The sequence below is a fragment of the Sus scrofa genome, chromosome 4 (assembly GCF_054392235.1).
Source record: "Sus scrofa isolate SSC_HxYL_T2T_F1_AM1 chromosome 4, Sscrofa_HxYL_maternal_Yorkshire_Landrace_v2.0, whole genome shotgun sequence".
Taxonomy (NCBI): domain Eukaryota; kingdom Metazoa; phylum Chordata; class Mammalia; order Artiodactyla; family Suidae; genus Sus; species Sus scrofa.
The window spans coordinates 102,554,594-102,571,634 of record NC_139386.1 but is presented as its reverse complement, the minus strand read 5'-3'; the positions used below and the strand labels follow the sequence as shown (position 1 = coordinate 102,571,634).

Genomic DNA, 17,041 nt, shown 5'->3' with positions numbered 1-17,041 from the left:
AGAATGCGGGTTCAATTCCTGGCCTCACTCAGTGGGTTAAGCTGCCTTGAGCTATGGTGTAGGTTGCAGACTCTGCTCGGATCCCGAGTTTCTGTGGCTGTGGCATAGGTCACCACCTGCAACTCTCATTCATCCGCTAGCCTAGGAACTTCCATGTGTCACAGGTGCGGCCCTAAAAGGCAAAATAAAATAAGATCATTTTACATTAGATCATTGCTATGCCTTTACATTTTTACTTTCTCCATGTTTATCTAACTCCCCTTCCTATCTTCATTATTTTCTCTACCTGTCCGGGGCAACAATCATATATTCTCCTTATTTTCTTTTTCTTTTTCTTTTTTTTTCTTTTTTTGTCTTTTCTTAGCTGCACCCGCGGCATATGGAGGTTCCCAGGCTAGGGGTCTAATCGGAGCTGTAGCTGCCAGCCTACGCCAGAGCCATGCAACGCAGGATCCAAGCCACATCTGCAACCTACACCACAGCTCACGGCAACACGGGATCCATAACCCACTGAGCAAGGCCAGGGGTTGAACCCGAGACTTCATGGTTCCTAGTCGGATTCGTTAACCACTGTGCCAAGACAGGAACTCCATATTCTCCTTATTTTCATATCAGCACACTCATTCCTCAGATTGGTCCTGCCTGTCAAATCCAAATTCATATCTCAGATGCCAAGCACTGCTGTTTAAAAAAAAAAAAAAAAATCACACCGCTGTGTATACTGGCATCTCTACAGATTTACAATAATCCAGTGGCCACCTGGACCCCCATTATTGCCTATCAGTCCATTTCCTATTCCTCTCAGATTTCAAATGGTTGGCACCCTCTTCAAATAATTTTCTAACTCACAACCCCCCAGCCTTCTTTTTCAACAAACTTCTCCAACTTTCTATTCTATACCATCCCTTTGTTCTGCCCCCATCACCAATTTATAAATGGATCTACACTTAACCATCCTTAATCTATATTTTCTTTCCAACTCGGTGGCTTATTCCAGATCAGTCCCTTTTGTGATCTAGATCCATTTCTTCCTATTCCTTTAGGATCCTGCTTCATCACTTATTTCCTTTCTGTCTTCTGGCTTCAGCCTCTACTGACTATTTGCTGTCTACATACAGAGTTATCTCTTTTTAATTTTAAAGTTAGGAGAGGAGTTCCCCTCGTGGTGCAGTGGAAACTAATCCGACTAGAAACTATGAGGTTGCAGGTTCAATCCCTGGCCTTGCTTAGTGTGTTAAGGATCCGGCATTGCTGCGAGCTGTGGTGTAGGTCGAAGATGCAGCTCGGATCTGGTGTTGCTGTGGCTCCGATTAGAGCCCTAGCCTGGGAACCTCCTTATGCCACAGGTATGGCCCCATAAAGACAAAAGACAAAAAAAAAAGGTTAGGAGAAATTTTTTCAGTGTCTTCCTCTAATGATGCCTCCATTTCTTCTTTCCCTTCTCTTCTTTTCCTGCCTCAACCCACTGTATCCTGGCTTTTGCTCTTTTTTTTTTTTTTTTTTTTTTTTGGTCTTTTTGTCTTTTCCAGGGCCGCACTCACGGCATATGGAGGTTCCTAGGCTAGGAATCTAATCGGACTTGTAGCCACCAGCCTATACCAGAGCCACAGCAACGTGGGATCCGAGCTGAGTCTTTGACAAACTATACCACAACTCATGACAACGCCAGATCGTTAACCACTGAGCAAGGCCAGGGATCGAACCCACAACCTCATGGTTCCTAGTCGGATTCGTTAACCACTGCGCCATGACAGGAACTCCCCTGGCTTTTGCTCTTACCATTTCAGTTGAACTGCTCTCTCTGGTGATCACCTATATCCTAAACAGAGTACTTTTTAGTTCTTTGAATTTTCTGCTGTGTTCGACAGTTGATTGTTTCCACTTTCTTAACATCTTTTGGTTTTTGTGAAATCTTTCCCTATTGATTTTTCAATATCTGGTTTTGAGTTGTTTGCTTTTGTTTTTTCTTTTTTTTTTTGGCTGCACCTGTGGCATGTGGAAGATCTGAGCCTCTGCAGTGACAATGCTGGATCACTAACCCACTGTGCCACAAAGGAACTCCTTTTTTTTGTTTGTTTTTGAAAACTGCTTTTGTAGGATCATTTTATATTCAATCCATATTGTCTTCCGTCCATCCTTGCCTTTCTCTGCTTACTCTGCATCTGCTTCCAGGATAATGCCTATTTTAGTTTAGCTCTTTAAGTTATGAAGACTGGAGATTTAGTGGAGCAGAAGGGTTTTTCAAACTATGAATGAGAATCACACCAGTAATCTTTATCCCCTACTCTACCCACCTACCAAAACACCCTTGGTTGAGCTGCATTACCAAAGTGAGCTAGTGGAACTGTTGGAGGTATACCAGCTTGAGAACTGTAGGAGACAATCCACGATCCTTAATATGACATATCAGGCCTGTCATTGTCTTTCCCCTACCATCCTCTCTAATGCACCAAACACCTATCCTTTGTATTTTATGTTCTAGCAACACCACATTATACCTCCCTGCATGTAGCCTGTTGTTCCTTGCCTCTGTGCCTGGCATTATTCTTTCCTTCGCTTTGTCACAAAGTGTACTTTCACCAGACCCTCCTTTTGGATTCTTTAGAGCACAGATACGTATTCCTTATTTCATTGAGAGTATAGTGCTCCTTTCTTTTTTTTTTTTTTTTTTTTTTTCCTGGCCGTGCCTATATTATGCAGAAGTTCCCAGTCCAGGGATTGAACCCAAACCACAGCAGTGACAGTGCCAGATCCTTAATCACTGAGCCATCAGGAAACTCCAATATAATTCTCTTTTCATGAAGAGATACAAGGAAAGAATAAAGAGGATCTTGTAGGCTGGGCTGTGGCCTAATTTATATATACTCCAGTAAAGGAAAGCTGAAGAGATATCAGTGAGGGGTGACAGAGGAGGTTAATACACTCTTCTCCAAGGAGTAGGAGGAGCAAAGGATAATCCTGTGGATAGCTGTGAGGTTCACTGTTAAGAATAAGTAGATTAAGGGAGTTCCCATTTGGCACAGCTAAATGAAAAGAATCCAACTAGGAACCATGAGGTAGCAGTTCGACCCCTGGCCTCTCTCACTGGGCTAAGGATCTGGTGTTGCCGTGAGCTGTGGTGCAGGTCACAGACGTGGCTCAAATCTCTCCTGGCTGTGGCATAGGATGGCAGCTGTAGCTCTGATTGGACCCCTAACCTGGGAATCTCCAAATGCCACAGGTGCAGCCCTAAAAAGCAAAAAAAAAAAAAAAAAAAAAAAAAGTAGATTAGGAAAGCTGTAAGAGCCTCAAAAAAAGATATTTATTTATTTATTTATTTATTTTGGTCTTTTTGCCATTTCTTGGGCCGCTCCCGTGGCATATGGAGGTTCCCAGGCTAGGGGTCAAATCTGAGCTGTAGCTGCCAGCCTATGCCAGAGCCACAGCAACATGGGATCCCAGCCGCGTCTGCAACCTACACGACAGCTCATTGGCAAAGCCAGGTCCTTAACCCACTGAGCAAGGGCAAGGATCAAACCCGCACCTCATGGTTCCTAGTCGGATTCGTTAACCACTGAGCCACTACAGGAACTCCTCAAAAAAGATTTTTAAACTTTCCAAGCCTCAGATCATGTTTTTTCCTTCCCTTAGGTGCTGCAGAGCTTCAAGATAATGGATTATAGCCTTCTGGTATCAATCCATAACATAGATCACGCACAGCGAGAGCCTTTAAGCAATGAAGCACAGTATCCAGCCGACACTCGTAGACCAGCCCCCCAAAAGGCTCTCTATTCCACAGCCATGGAATCTATCCAGGGCGAGGCTCGACGAGGTGGTACTGTGGAGACAGATGACCAGTGAGTGGACTCAAGGGCACCAAGAAGGAGAGAGCATAGGCTCAGCATTTTTTCTCGCTAGAGGGAGAAGGAGTAGCCTTGGTTCAGCACTTAAATCTATAGCGTTAATGCTTTAAGAACTATAGAATGAGCTTTCTTAAGAATATAAAAGGGGAGTTCCCATTGTGGCACAGCAGAAACGAATCCAACTAGTAACCATGAGGTTGTGGATTTGAACCCTGGCCTCGCTCGGTGAGTTAAGGATCCGGTGTTGCTGTGAGCTGTGGTGTAGGCTGGCAGCTGTAGCTTCAATTCGGCACTTAGCCTGGGAACCTCCATAGGCCATGGGTGTGGCCCTAAAAAGCCAAAAAAAAATATGTGTGTGTGTGTATAAAGGAAAAGTAAGATGTCTTAGAGTTGAGATTTGTACTTCAGAAGGAGAGCTGTTCAGAATTAAGGGACTTTACAAAAATGTATTTTAAGAATCTTAGATACGTGCCTGCAAATTATATTAGAACTTCATGAAAGACAGTTTATCCTAGATTTCTTTGTGGAAGGCATCTTTCTTACCGTCATGGATCAAGGAAGTGTAATTACTGAAGTATCATAAATGTCTTTTAGGTAGTTTCATTTTAAAGTATTCTTTCTCATGACTCTCAAGAAGAGGGTTAGTGGACATAAATTAACATATGTGAAAGTACCAAGAAAGTTTAGAATTAATTGAGGGAGTGTTCCTAAAATCGATGAGTTGGGGTGATTTTTAAGATTCTCTTTGGTGAAGTTGGGGTGGGAGATGCAAGCAAGTGAGATTTGGGTAGAAAGAGGTTATAATACATACTCTAAAGTGTTTCTCGGGGTTAGGGGAAGGCTCTCTTTTCCATGGAAGATGGGACAGTTATGTTTAGGTCTCAGTTCCATGTCCTGTTTGATTTGAGGTTAGCAGAAGCCTCTGCCTGCTAGCCCAAAGTTTTTCTTACTCTTTCCTTTTTATTGTCTCCAGTATGGGTGGTATACCAGCTCGGAATAGTAAAGGGGAAAGGCTGCTGCTTTATATTGGAATCATAGACATTCTACAGTCTTACAGGTGAGGAGCACGTGGGTCTTGGGGCACAGTGAATGTAGATTCACTCACTCGCTCTTTTAGATGGGTTTGTCACCATATTCTTCCTGAAGCAAGAACAATGAGTTGCAGTCTGGCTGCTTGCCTCACTGGGTTTCAAATTGTGGTTTATTTTCTTGATTTTGCCTGTCTCTTGGCTTCCTTACCCCACCACCTCCCCAAACATAGCATATACCTCTGTGGAAAGCTGAGTCAGTCCTCGGAAGCACCAGAGTCGAATACACCATCTGTCTGGCTCTTTGTGGAAAACCTATGAGATGAGTCATACCCCACATTGGGATACAGCTGGAAACACATTATTCTTTTCTGTGGAAGAAAAACAAGAGGATCACTGTGTTCTGTTCAAAGTATTAGCCTGTGGAACTAAGAGGCAGTGGAGTGGTAGTGAAAGAGGAGCTGGAAATGTTGGACGCCAGTTTTGCTCCTATTAGGTTTCAGGCATTAATGAGGACTAGATAATATTTGACTTACTGATTCAGCATATTATCATCCAATTTTTACTTCCCTCTTCCAGGCTTGCCTATCTATCCCTCCAACTCTCCTTTTACAAAATATTCTTGTCCCTGACTTGCCGGCACATGGTATCTTTTACCATGGGGAGATAAGTAATTGACTCACCTAAAAACAGCTTTGATCTCCATACTGAATAAGCACTACCATATCTAATCTTTGGAAAGCCAGTATAATGGGGGGGTGCTTTCCAGCTTCTGTCTTTTTAAGTTTTTCTACTATGATTGCTCTTTTTAACTCCCTAAAATAGAAAACTGTAAGGTCATTCATTTAAAACCTATGCGAGGCGTTCTCGTCATGGTGCAGTGGTTAACGAATCTGACTAGGAACCATGAGGTTGTGGGTTCGATCCCTGGCCTTGCTCAGTGGGTTAAGGATCCAGCATTGCCATGAGCTGTGGTGTAGGTCGCAGACTCAGCTCGGATCCCGCATTGCTGTGGCCCTGGTGTAGGCTGGCGGCTACAGCTCAGATTGGACCCCTAGCCTGGTTACCTCCATATGCCGCAGGAGCGGCCCTAGAAAAGGCAAAAAGACCAAAAAAAAAAAAAAAAAAAACAAACATGTGTGACACACATTTTTCTTGGCAGGTTTGTTAAGAAATTGGAGCACTCTTGGAAAGCTCTGGTACATGATGGGGTGAGTAGCAGTCTGCCAGAGGCTCCCCTCTTTCTGCCTCTTTCACTTCTGATTTGCCCCCCCTCAGTTTTCTCTTATTTCATTTGGGGGTTCTAACCTTCTGCTAGGTCTCAGCCTAGGGAAACATGGCCCTTGGACTAGAGGTCTTCTTGCTGGGCCTCCTACTTTCTAACTCGGCAGTCATATCTTTACTCTGCAGGACACCGTATCGGTGCATCGCCCAGGCTTCTATGCTGAACGGTTCCAGCGCTTCATGTGCAATACAGTGTTCAAGAAGATCCCCTGTAAGTGACTTCTGCCAGATGACCCTCCAGTGGCTCCCTTTCTTCAGGAGATGGGGGGGCAGGACACCTCTGTCAGGGAACTGCCAAAGCCAGAGGCTTCTGCTCTACCCTCATCCCATGAGAGCTGCTGCCCATTCTTGTATCAGTCACTCTGTCCACCTGTGTTTCCAAGTTGGTACTTTCCTCCCCGGCAATCCCTACATGTTCCATTGAGGTGAGGGGCATTTCTGAGAAATCGGTGGGATTGTAAAAATGTGTAGTTGTGGGTATGTCTAGGACCCATGCCACAGGCTGAGATGGACAAAGCCAAACTTTTACAGACAGATAGGTAAGGATATATTACCACATCCCCAATGCCAAAGAATTCTCAGATTAGGATCAGAAAGTTGGAGAAGCATTTGCTCATTTCTGCTTAGCAGGTACTCTTAGTCTCTTCCTTCAACTTTTTTGGTTGGGAAGTGCCAGTGTTCTTCTTTCCAAACCTTGCATGCTGCCGTCACTGGGAAGTTCCCAATTCCTTCCCATTTCCTCATTATAGGCAGTAGTTGTCCCTCGTGAGGCAGAGAGGATTTTGGCATGCCAGTCTTAAAAAATGTGGAAAAATCCTTTCAAAGTCTTTTCAAAGTGATAATATAAACAAGTGTAAAGTATCATCATAGTGCCATGTGTATAAATGCTGAGGATATAGAGCAAAGGGATCATCTTTGTCTGGTTTAACTGAAGGATATTGAACAAAGGAATTAATGTAGTAGGGGACATATCACCAGGTAGAAGCAAAGCTATCAAGTTTGCATGTAGGAGGGGAGAGATGTGTATATGTCTCCTTTACTCTAGGTTTTCTGCTTCTTTTTCAAAGTGAAGCAAACTGAGATGTCTCCTTCTCCGAAGAGTGGTTCATAGAGTCCCTCTTTGTTGACATTAACCCTTTTTCCTGCTTTGCAGAAGAACAACTTTGGGTTTGTGTTGGGGATGCTAGCAAGTTGTGTCTGTGTCTTGGTGATGGTTCCTGAGGTGGGTGCTAAGTAGGCTCTCTCTTTCCCTTTTGAAGTGAAGCCTTCTCCTTCCAAAAAGTTTCGGTCTGGCTCATCTTTCTCTCGGCGAGCAGGCCCCAGCGGCAACTCCTGCATAACTTACCAGCCGTCGATCTCTGGGGAACCCAAGGCACAAGTGACAACAAAGGCGGAAGTGGAGCCAGGTCAGCACCAGGGTTGGGGTCCCCGTGTGATGGGGCACTCCCTCCCTTCCTTCTGAGCCCTTATTTGCCTAGGACTTCTGCTCCCCGTTCCTGTTCAGGAACAGCCAAGTTGCTACATATTTTCCTATATTTCCCACACCCCATTTTCTCTTCTTTTTTATTTATTGATTTTTCTTCCCCTTTCTTTTTTCCAGGCGTCCACTTAGGTCGTCCTGATGTTTTACCTCAGACTCCACCTTTGGAGAAAATCAGTGAGGTCTCAACTATTCCTGACCCTTATTTCTCACCTGTAATTGGAGAGACTTTGCAAATGCTAACTACAAGGTTGGTTCTTTGGCCCCTTTCTCCATGTAATCTTCTCATCTCTCTCTTCAGGTCCTTGAGAACCTCCATAATCTGTTGTTTCCAGAGATCATTGTTTGTCTTTTGCTCTTCACTTGATTTCTGTATGTTCACCTTCCTAAGAGCTCATCTTCAGTGATTTGGAAAAGTGTATCAACATCTCTGCATTTTTAGGGGGTGGTGGGAAGCCTTTACATAGAGACTTTTCTGATATTTAGTCAAAATACTCCAACTTATCCTTCATCTCCTAGTGAGTTAAAAGAATTCTTTTTATTGTTTTTCTTTTTAGGGCCGCACCCGTGGCATATGGAAGTTACCAGGCTAGGGGTTGAATCAGAGCCACAACCACAGCAATGCCAGATCCAAACTACGTCTCTGACCTACACCACAGCTCATAGCAATACTGGATCCTTAACCCACTGAGCGAGGCCAGGGATTGTCCTCAGATTCGTTTCCACTGCACCACAACGGGAACTCCCTAAGCGAGAATTCTTAGATTAGAATTTAAGACTGGAAAGATTGTTAGCCAGTGAAGACAATGAACAGGCAACCTTTCAAAAGGATGCAGTGTAAATATTATGAATCTATTTTTGTTTTCAGTGTGATAATCATCATAATAAATTAGCCCCAAACTTAGCAACTTAAATAACACATATCATAGTTCTGTGAGTTAGAAGTCTGGGTACAGCCTAACTGGGTCCTCTGGCTCAAGGTCTTTCATGAAGTGGTAGTTAAGCTATTTGCCAGGAGGTCTCACATCTGAAGGCTCAACTGAGAGGCTTCACTCATTTATGTGATTATTGACAGAAATCAGTTCCTGGTGGCTTGCTGGACTGAGGGCTTTATTTCCTTGCTGGCTTTTATCTGGGGGCCGCCCTCAGTTCTTTGCCACATGGGCCTCTCCATGGGACAACTCAGAACATGGCAGCTGTCTTCCCTTAGAGTGAGCAAGGGAGAGTGCTTGCAGGCAGAAGCCATAATCTTTTCATAACCAAATCTTAGAATTGACATTCTGTCACCTATAATGCATTCTAGTCACTAAATCTAGTCCACACCTAAGGGAAAAGGATTACCCAGGAGTGTATCAGGAAGCAGGGATTACTGTGGACCTGTGAAATAAAGAGACTAGGATATTTTCCCACACACCCAGCATACAGACCAGCCATAGATAACCTCTTTACACATTCCTGTACAAAAAAGGAGATTGGGAGGCAGAGTCATTAATCTATATAGTTGTCTAAAATGTTGGAATTTCTTTTATCAGTTCTCAAAGGGTAAGAATAATTCATGACTCTTGGCTCTACCTTTTGGACTCTTAGTTTTGCCTTCTGAGTCTTCCTTTTTCATGAAAAGTAGAATGTATTTGCAGCTGAGTAATATTCTTAGCCTGCTTCTTGCCAGAATTTTGGGGATCCGGTGGTCTCTTTCTCTTCATGGTGTGTTGTTTCTGTCCCTTTCAGTCCAAGCCGAAAATGTTACTGCTGCTTTAATACCCTCAAACATTTTGTGGGCCTCCTATGAATCACATTGGAATTCACTCTATTAGACAAAAGCCACACCCACAAATACCTTTTTGATAAGCTCTATGTTTCTTAGAGATCCTTTTGTTAAATTGAGAGAATCTGAGAGACTTGCCCTTAATCTTTTGAATAGCCTTTTGTATGACTGAATAGTGATTTGAATTCTTAAAAAATGTTTTACAGTCATACCCTTGACTTCATCTGTAGACCACATTTTCCTGGCAGTGCCTTAGATTTTATCCTTTTCTTAATTTTAACACTATTTGCTCTCTGGAGAGGCTCAGCATTTTCAAAACCATGGTTTCTTTTTGTTTTATGGCCCTTCGTTTAATTTTTTATTCCCATTTTTAAAAGTATTACTGAAGTGTAATTGATTTATAATGTTGTGAAGTCCTTCCCTTAATTTAGTTTTCTTCTCTCATATTTTACCAGGTGGCATCTCCAGCACCTGGTTTAGAAATGTCCCCAGCTAGATCACCCGGGTCATTAGGCACATATTCTACTTCCTATGTAACTGTAGGTGACATTGTTGCCAAACTTTGTTTCATTACATTACAAAGATCCCTTCTTCAGTTTCCACTAAGAGTTTTCACACTGTCCTTGAAGCCTTCACTGGCAACCCCCTTAAAGTCCAGAATTCTACAATATATTGAGGGCACTTTTAAACTTAACTCTCCTTAAAGCTCAGTTCCAAATTTTAGATTTATATTACAGCAGGACTTCATTTCCAGGTATAGAAATCTGTATTATCTATGGTTTTGTGACAAATTACCAAAATTGAGCAGCTAAAAACCACAAACACTATCTCAGTTGTTTTTTGGGTTTTGGTGGGGGGGTGGTTGGCTACACCCATGGCATGTGAAAGTTCCCAGGCCTGGAATCAAACCTGTGCCACAGCAGTGACCAGAGCCACTGCAGTGATAGCGCCAGATCCTTCTGCAGCACAAGACAACTCCTACCTCAGATTTTATGTGACTTGAAATCTGGGTGTGAAAAGAAATTGATTAATTAAAAGAAAAGGTGTTTCCGTCATGGCTCAGTGGAAATGAATCTGACTAGTATCCATGAGGACGCAGGTTCAATCCCTGCCTTCACTCAGTGGGTTAAGTCTGGCGTTGCCGTGAGCTGTGGTGTAGGTCACAGACCCAGCTTGGATCTGGCGTGGCTGTGGGTGTGGTGTAGCCTGGCAGCTGCAGCTTCAATTAGACCCCAAGCCTGGGAACCTCCATATGCCACAGGTGTAGCCTAAAAAGACCAAAAAAAAAACCAATCTGGGTGTGGCTTAGCTGGGTACCTTTTGATCAGAGTCTCTGAGGAAGTTACAGTCAAGCTATTAGCCAGCACTGGTCTCATCTGAAGGCTGCCCAAGGGTGGATCAGCTTCCAAGCTTACTAATGTGATTGCTGTTAAGATTCAGTTTCTTGCAGGCTGTTGGACTAAGGGCTCAGTTCCTTATTGGCTCTTGGTCATTGAGACTCCCTCAGTTCCCTGTCACATGGTCATCTCTAAAAGGCAGCTCAGCATGGCAGCTAGCTTTCTCATAGTAAACAATGAGAGAGCACGTTCCCAAGAGGACAGTATAGTCTTTTTGTAGCATAATCTCAGAATTGACTTTCTGTCACCTGTGGTGCTTTCTGTTCACTAGAAGAAAATCATTAAATTCAGCCCACTCTCAGGGGAAAATTACACAATGGCATAACTATCAGATGACAGTGATTATCAGGTACCTACCACACCTGGGGATTGAAGACACTAGAGGAGGGTGTTAGGAAGTATATTGTATATATTGTTGGGAAATAGAAATCAAGAAAGTAAGTAGGAATTCCTGTCGTGGCTTAGTGGTTAATGAATCTGACTAGGAACCATGAGGTAGCGGGTTCGATCCCTGGCTTTGCTCGTGGTGGGTTAAGGATCCCGCATTGCCGTGAGCTGTGGTGTAGGTCACAGATGAGGCTCGGATCTCAAGTTGCTGTGGCGTAGGCTGTGGCTTAGGCTGGCATCTACAGCTCTGATTGGACCCCTAGCCTGGGAACCTCCATATGCCGCAGGAACCGGCCCTAGAAAAGGCAAAAAGACAAAAAACAAAGAAATTAAGTAGGTAATTAAAACAATATGCTTCCAAATCTAATAGCTTCTTAGACTCTCTTTTCTTCTTTCTTTTTTTTTTTTGTCTTTTTAGGGCTGCACCTGTAGCCACGCTAGGGGTAGAATTAGAGCTACAGCTGCTGGCCTACACCAACAGCAACTTAGGATCCGAGCCGTGTCTGCAACCTACACCACAGCTCATGGCAGCACCAGATACTTAATACACTGATCAAGGCCAGGAATTGAACCTGAGTCCTTATGGATACTAGTTGGGTTCGTTATTGCTGAGCCACAATGGGAACTCCCTTAGCCTCTTCTTTCTGCATCCTAAATTGATTCTGAATGAAATATGGAGAAACTATATGAAATTTGACTTAAAAGTCCTTTTTCTTATCTATTTCTTCTCTCTGCCTCCATTTTTTTCCCCCTCCTTTTAGCTCAACCATCTTGGAAAAGCCTGAAGTTACAGATTTTACAGAGTCAGAGTTTATCCACGTGAGTGTCTGGGATGCGGGGTAGGTAGATGCTTTGAAGGGTGTAAAGAGCATCACTGATGCTGTAGAGCAAGTAATTAATTGGTTGAGCCAGGGGAGCTGGGTGCCCCTCTAAATCTTACTTTAAAAATTTTTTGTTTTTGGTACCTTGTACTTGGAAGCTGAGATTGAACTAGAAGGAGACCTTAACTCTGCCATCTAGTTTGAAATTACGTGAAATTCCTTTCCTACCTCATCTCATAATTCACATTCTTAACTTTACATTGTTTACCTTTTCAGTGAGCAGAAATCCTCAGAAGACCTGGAATAAGATTCTACCATCTCTGTGATCACAAGATGTCAGCCCTTGGACCCAGCAGTGCTGAATTTTCTTTTTATTGGTCATCCAAAAAGGAGTGTTAATGGAGGCTAGGGGAGTTCTCCATCTCCTCCCTGAAGAAGAACCTCTTCTACTTCCCCTTCCTCATGAGTGGGCATTAGTGCCTCGGACAGTTGAGGACAGCAGCATCCTCTCCACTCCTATGCTAGGGTGGCACAAGTTTTCAACTAGCCAACCTTGGCTTCCACAACTGAATTATTTTCATACCCCTATTCTTCCTGTTGGGAATGGGGTTGCTGGACTTGATAGTTTTCTTCCCCCTCACTTACCTTTCACCAGGAGCTGGACTCATTATTAATTTCCTCAGGACAGACTGGCTGGTACATCATCCCCACCTTAGCTCTTTCTCTCTGGAAGAAGACCCCCGTAATCTTTGTAAAGGTTTTTTTGCTGGGTGAGGGTGTTTAACCACCTCCCAACCCGCTTCCTTTATTTCCTTAAAAAAGGAAAAGAAAAATGGCATACAGCATACAGTTTCAAGCCAGACAGTGTCAGAGCAAAACTCCAGAAGCGTTGGGGAGATGCCTATTCGTCGGGTTCCTGCAGAAGAGCCCTGGTGTTTGAGAAGCAAAAGTCTGGTGTTTGCTCTGCGAGGAGCAGCTCCTCTTTAACTCCTCCTCTCTTAATGAATTTCTTAAGGCTGAAGGAATGGAGAGAGTGGGACATGGGGTAATCTTTACCCCTTTGTTAAACAGTGGGGCAGTGGTGGGGCTAAACGATCCAGAACCCTTCTTAGGCAGGACCTACTCACTGCCAGGCCATAATGATTCTTACTGTTTTTCAATTTGAAATGTATTCTGCTTGTTTTTCTAAATACGAAGACTTATCAAATGAATTTTAGATTCTTCTCCAAAGGAGATTTCTTCCTTGCTTTTACCACCTTTTCCAACAGTGTTCTGCTGTTCATGGAGCTGAGATGTAGAGGGGACACCTGTGTCTGGTTAGCAGGTCGTCCATAACTGTGAGGCTAGAGAATATTCTCTTAAACTCATGGGGAGCCAGCAGATTCTTGCCTTAGTGAGGTCATTGCTGTGCTACATGCCTTGCTGCCTCTCTGCATGCAGAGAACTTGGAAATGGGGGCTGTATAATCCCTCTCCTCCTCATGTTCTCCATCCAATCCTCCTATCAGGGGAAGAAGCGGGCCTGGCATCTCAGGCAGATTGTTAAATCCTTATACTATCTCCTCTCCACCCCACCCAACCTTGATAGTAAGTTAGCCTGTACCCCAAGTAACTGTCTATATTAGACACCCCAGCCAGTTTCTGGCTGCCTGTCTTTGCTGCCATGTTCTTTTTTACGAGAAGGAAAGAAACAATTCTTGCTATTTTTTTTCATAATTTACTATTTATGATGTATTTAAGTGTTTTATTCAGGACAGAGTTCTGTAGGGGGTGGGAGGGAATATTTGAGGGAGGCTTGGTCTTAGGGATGGGAATCAACATTTTTATGAAGTGTCACAATTTGCCTCTACTTTGTTCAGAAATGGCAAATACAGTATAAAAGTGATAAATATCTGGTTTTAATGTATTAAACTTTCATCAGTTATTTAGACTTCTTGTTTCTTTCTGGTTCTTTTTTACATACCGTCTGCTCTACCCTCATACTGCATCACCTCAGCTCGGTTTTGTTCGTGTTGCCCTGAACAAATGCATCCTTTTCCAGTTTCTCTCCAACTTCAGTCTGACTCAGGCTTAGAGAAGGGGCATCATTCACTACCTTCTAGCCACCGCCTCCATCTTAACTTAAACTTGAGAAGGAAAAACTATGAATGAATAGGAAGGAAATTAATGTAGGTCTGTTGCCTAGGGATTTGGGGATCCAAAGTTCAAAATTTTACTCAGGTTTAGGAGGAAAGGAAGAGGACAGTGGGAAAAGCAAGCTTGAGATTGGCCCTAGGATTCTCTCCCTTTCCTTCCCTCAATCTGGCCCCGGATGTCATCATAGAAAAGCAGAGACTGCTTTTCTCAGCTCCTGTGTTTTCTGTGAGACTGAGCTTAGGCTATTTTACTGGAATGGGAAACCAGACAAAAAGGCATCATTCTAAGGCACGTGGGTGGGGGAGCTTTTGAGAAAAGCAAATAATTATAAGCAATGTTAAAAATATTGTTCCTTTCCACACCACTATTACGTATCTTTTAAAGGTCATTCTACAAATATTTATGCAGCAGCTGATGAGCAATGAATCCACTGGGCAGTTGAAGGTCAAGAGAAGTAATCGACCTTCAAGAGTTAATGGTGATGCAGAAGAATCACTGTTACTCAAAAGAATTCAGTTCTCTGAAAGAGTGGTAGAGAACGTAAAGGTGGAAGAAAATTAGAGGTGACTATGGGTAGGAAGTGCTGGGGAAAGTTTCATTTGAGCATGAGGGCCTGGGGGCATGAAAATGATCTGTTTTGGAAAACAAGGACAGGACTGTGCCGAAAGCAGTGGTGGAGGGAGACCTGAGTAAGAACAATGGAATAAGTACAGGTGGAGGCAACACTGGAAACCCTGACTGCTGCGCTGAGGAAATTTTATTTTAAACTGTAGGCAATGGGGAAATGTAGAATTTTTTGTCACCAAGTGGGACATGATCAAAATGCTGAAACTAATCTTTTGACAAAGTTTACCAAAGTGGATAGAAAAAGCAGACTGGTTAGACTACCAGTTTAGGTATGAGGTGATGTTCATCTAGGATATCAGTTGAAAAGGAAGGAAGAAAATTGAGACATAAAAAAGAAAACAGCTATGATGGAATGAGAAATTGGAGTGAAGGAGAAATTGAGGATTCTCAAAGTATTGAATTTGTGTTCAAACCTCTGTTCTCTTTGAGGCTGCATGAGAAGACTATCCCAAATGGAATTGAATCTGAACATATTTTAGGGGAAATATGATCATTCTGCACCCCTTACCTTGTCACTCCTAAACATGCTCAGGCAGCTGCCGAATGGGTACACTAGATAACCCTCTGTTCAGAGGGTCCCTCTAGCGGTGAGCAGCTGCTACTACTTACTCCACAGGCAAACTCCACCATCTATATCCAGACAATTAGAGCCTATTCCAAAAATGTGTAAATCAAAACCACAGGATAATAAAGCTGGAAACCCTGGTCTAGCGTTTTAATCTTAAGCATATCAGTCTCAGCTAGTCTGAAAGTTATTCACCACAATTGGAGTTTCATTCTTTTTTTTCGGTCTTTTTGGGGGAGGGGAGCATGCCCATGGCATATGGAGGTTTCCAGGCCAGCAGTCAATTGGAGCTGTAGCTGCTGGCCTATACCACAGCCACAGCAACGTGGGACCCAAGCTGAGTCTGCTACCTACATCACAGCTCACTGCAACGCCAGATCCTTAACCCACTGAGCGAGGCCAGGTATCTAACCCGAGTTCTCATGGATACTAGTCACATTCATTTCTGCTAAACCTCGACGGGAACTCCCTCATTTATTTTTTAAATAAAGATTTGCCAGTTAAAATAGATATCAGATTATAGTTTTTTGAAGACACAGAAACAGGTCAAATAATCTCGTGTAAAATTCTTGAAAGTTCATTAGAAAGTGACATCTGGAAGTTGCTGCTGTGGTGCGGCAGGATCAGTGGCATCTCTGCAATGCCAGGATACAGGTTTGAGCCCCAGCCTGGCACAGTGGATTAAAGTATCTACATATTGCTGCAGCTGCAGCTTAGTCGCAATTGTGGCTGGGATGGGATCCCTTCCCTAGGAACTCTAAGCTTTTTACCATGGAAATTTCCAAACAAAACTCCATTTGTAGGAGTTCCCTGGTGGCTCAGTGGGTTAAGGATTTAATGTCACTCATAGGACTGGAGTCAGGTTGTAGTGTTGGTTCAGTCTCTGGCCTGGGAACTTATGCATGCCGTGGACGTAGCAAAAAAAAAAAAAAAAAAAAAAAAAAAAGTGCTATAGCAAACTGACAAATACGCATCACCCATCTTCAACAATTGTTGATGTAGGGATTTCCTGTCATGCACAGCAGAAACGAATCTGACTAGTATCCATGAGGTTGTGGTTTTGATCCCTGGCCTCACCCAGTGGGTTAAGGATCCAGCGTTGTGTGAGTTGTGGCTCTGATTCGACCCCTAGCCTGGGAACCTGCATATGCCACGGGTGCAGCCCTAAAAAGCAAAAAAAAAAAAAATTTATTTTTGATGTAAATAAGGCCAATCTGTTTCATCTTTATTTCCTACCCTAATCCTGCATTTTCTTTGCATCTCCAAAGCATTAAGTCAAAATAAATCTCAGAGGGAATTTTCTTGAGGTGCAGGGTGTTAAGGATCCAGCATTGTCCCTGCTGCAGCTTGAGTTCAATTCCTGGCCCCAGTTTTTTTGTTTTGGTTTGGTTGTTGGGTTTTTTTCCCCCGTTTTTTTTATTTTTAAGCCATGCCTGCAGCATAAGGAAGTTCTTGGGCCAGGAATCAAATCCAAGCTGCAGCTGCAACCTATTCCATAGCTGTGACAATGCTGGATCCACTGGGCTGGGCCAGTTTTAGAACCGGCTGCCCCAGATCATTCATCCACTGCACCGTAGTGGAGCCCCATAAGGGCTCTTTTAAACCTAACTGTAGCAACATTATCATGCCTTTCTTGAACAGTTAATGATTCCTTAATAATAAATACCCAGTCAGTGGTTAAAGCTAGCCATTTGTCTTACAAATCAAGTT

At 43.3% G+C, this 17,041-nt stretch overlaps 1 protein-coding gene across 13 annotated transcripts in view; it reads left to right on the top strand.

Annotated features, from left to right (window-relative positions):
* PIP5K1A (phosphatidylinositol-4-phosphate 5-kinase type 1 alpha) overlaps positions 1-13,933 on the top strand; it is a 49,207-nt gene extending 35,274 nt beyond the window's left edge. For 8 of the 13 annotated variants that reach the window (XM_013997166.3, XM_085020709.1, XM_085020707.1 and 5 more), the window contains 8 exon segments: positions 3,631-3,836; positions 4,816-4,899; positions 6,033-6,081; positions 6,281-6,365; positions 7,414-7,560; positions 7,755-7,884; positions 11,945-12,002; positions 12,281-13,933. In XM_013997166.3, the coding sequence (XP_013852620.1) occupies positions 3,631-3,836; positions 4,816-4,899; positions 6,033-6,081; positions 6,281-6,365; positions 7,414-7,560; positions 7,755-7,884; positions 11,945-12,002; positions 12,281-12,283 (762 nt within the window). In that variant the 3' untranslated portion in view covers positions 12,284-13,933. 13 annotated transcript variants of the gene reach the window in all.
* Positions 13,934-17,041: the final 3,108 nt, after the last annotated feature.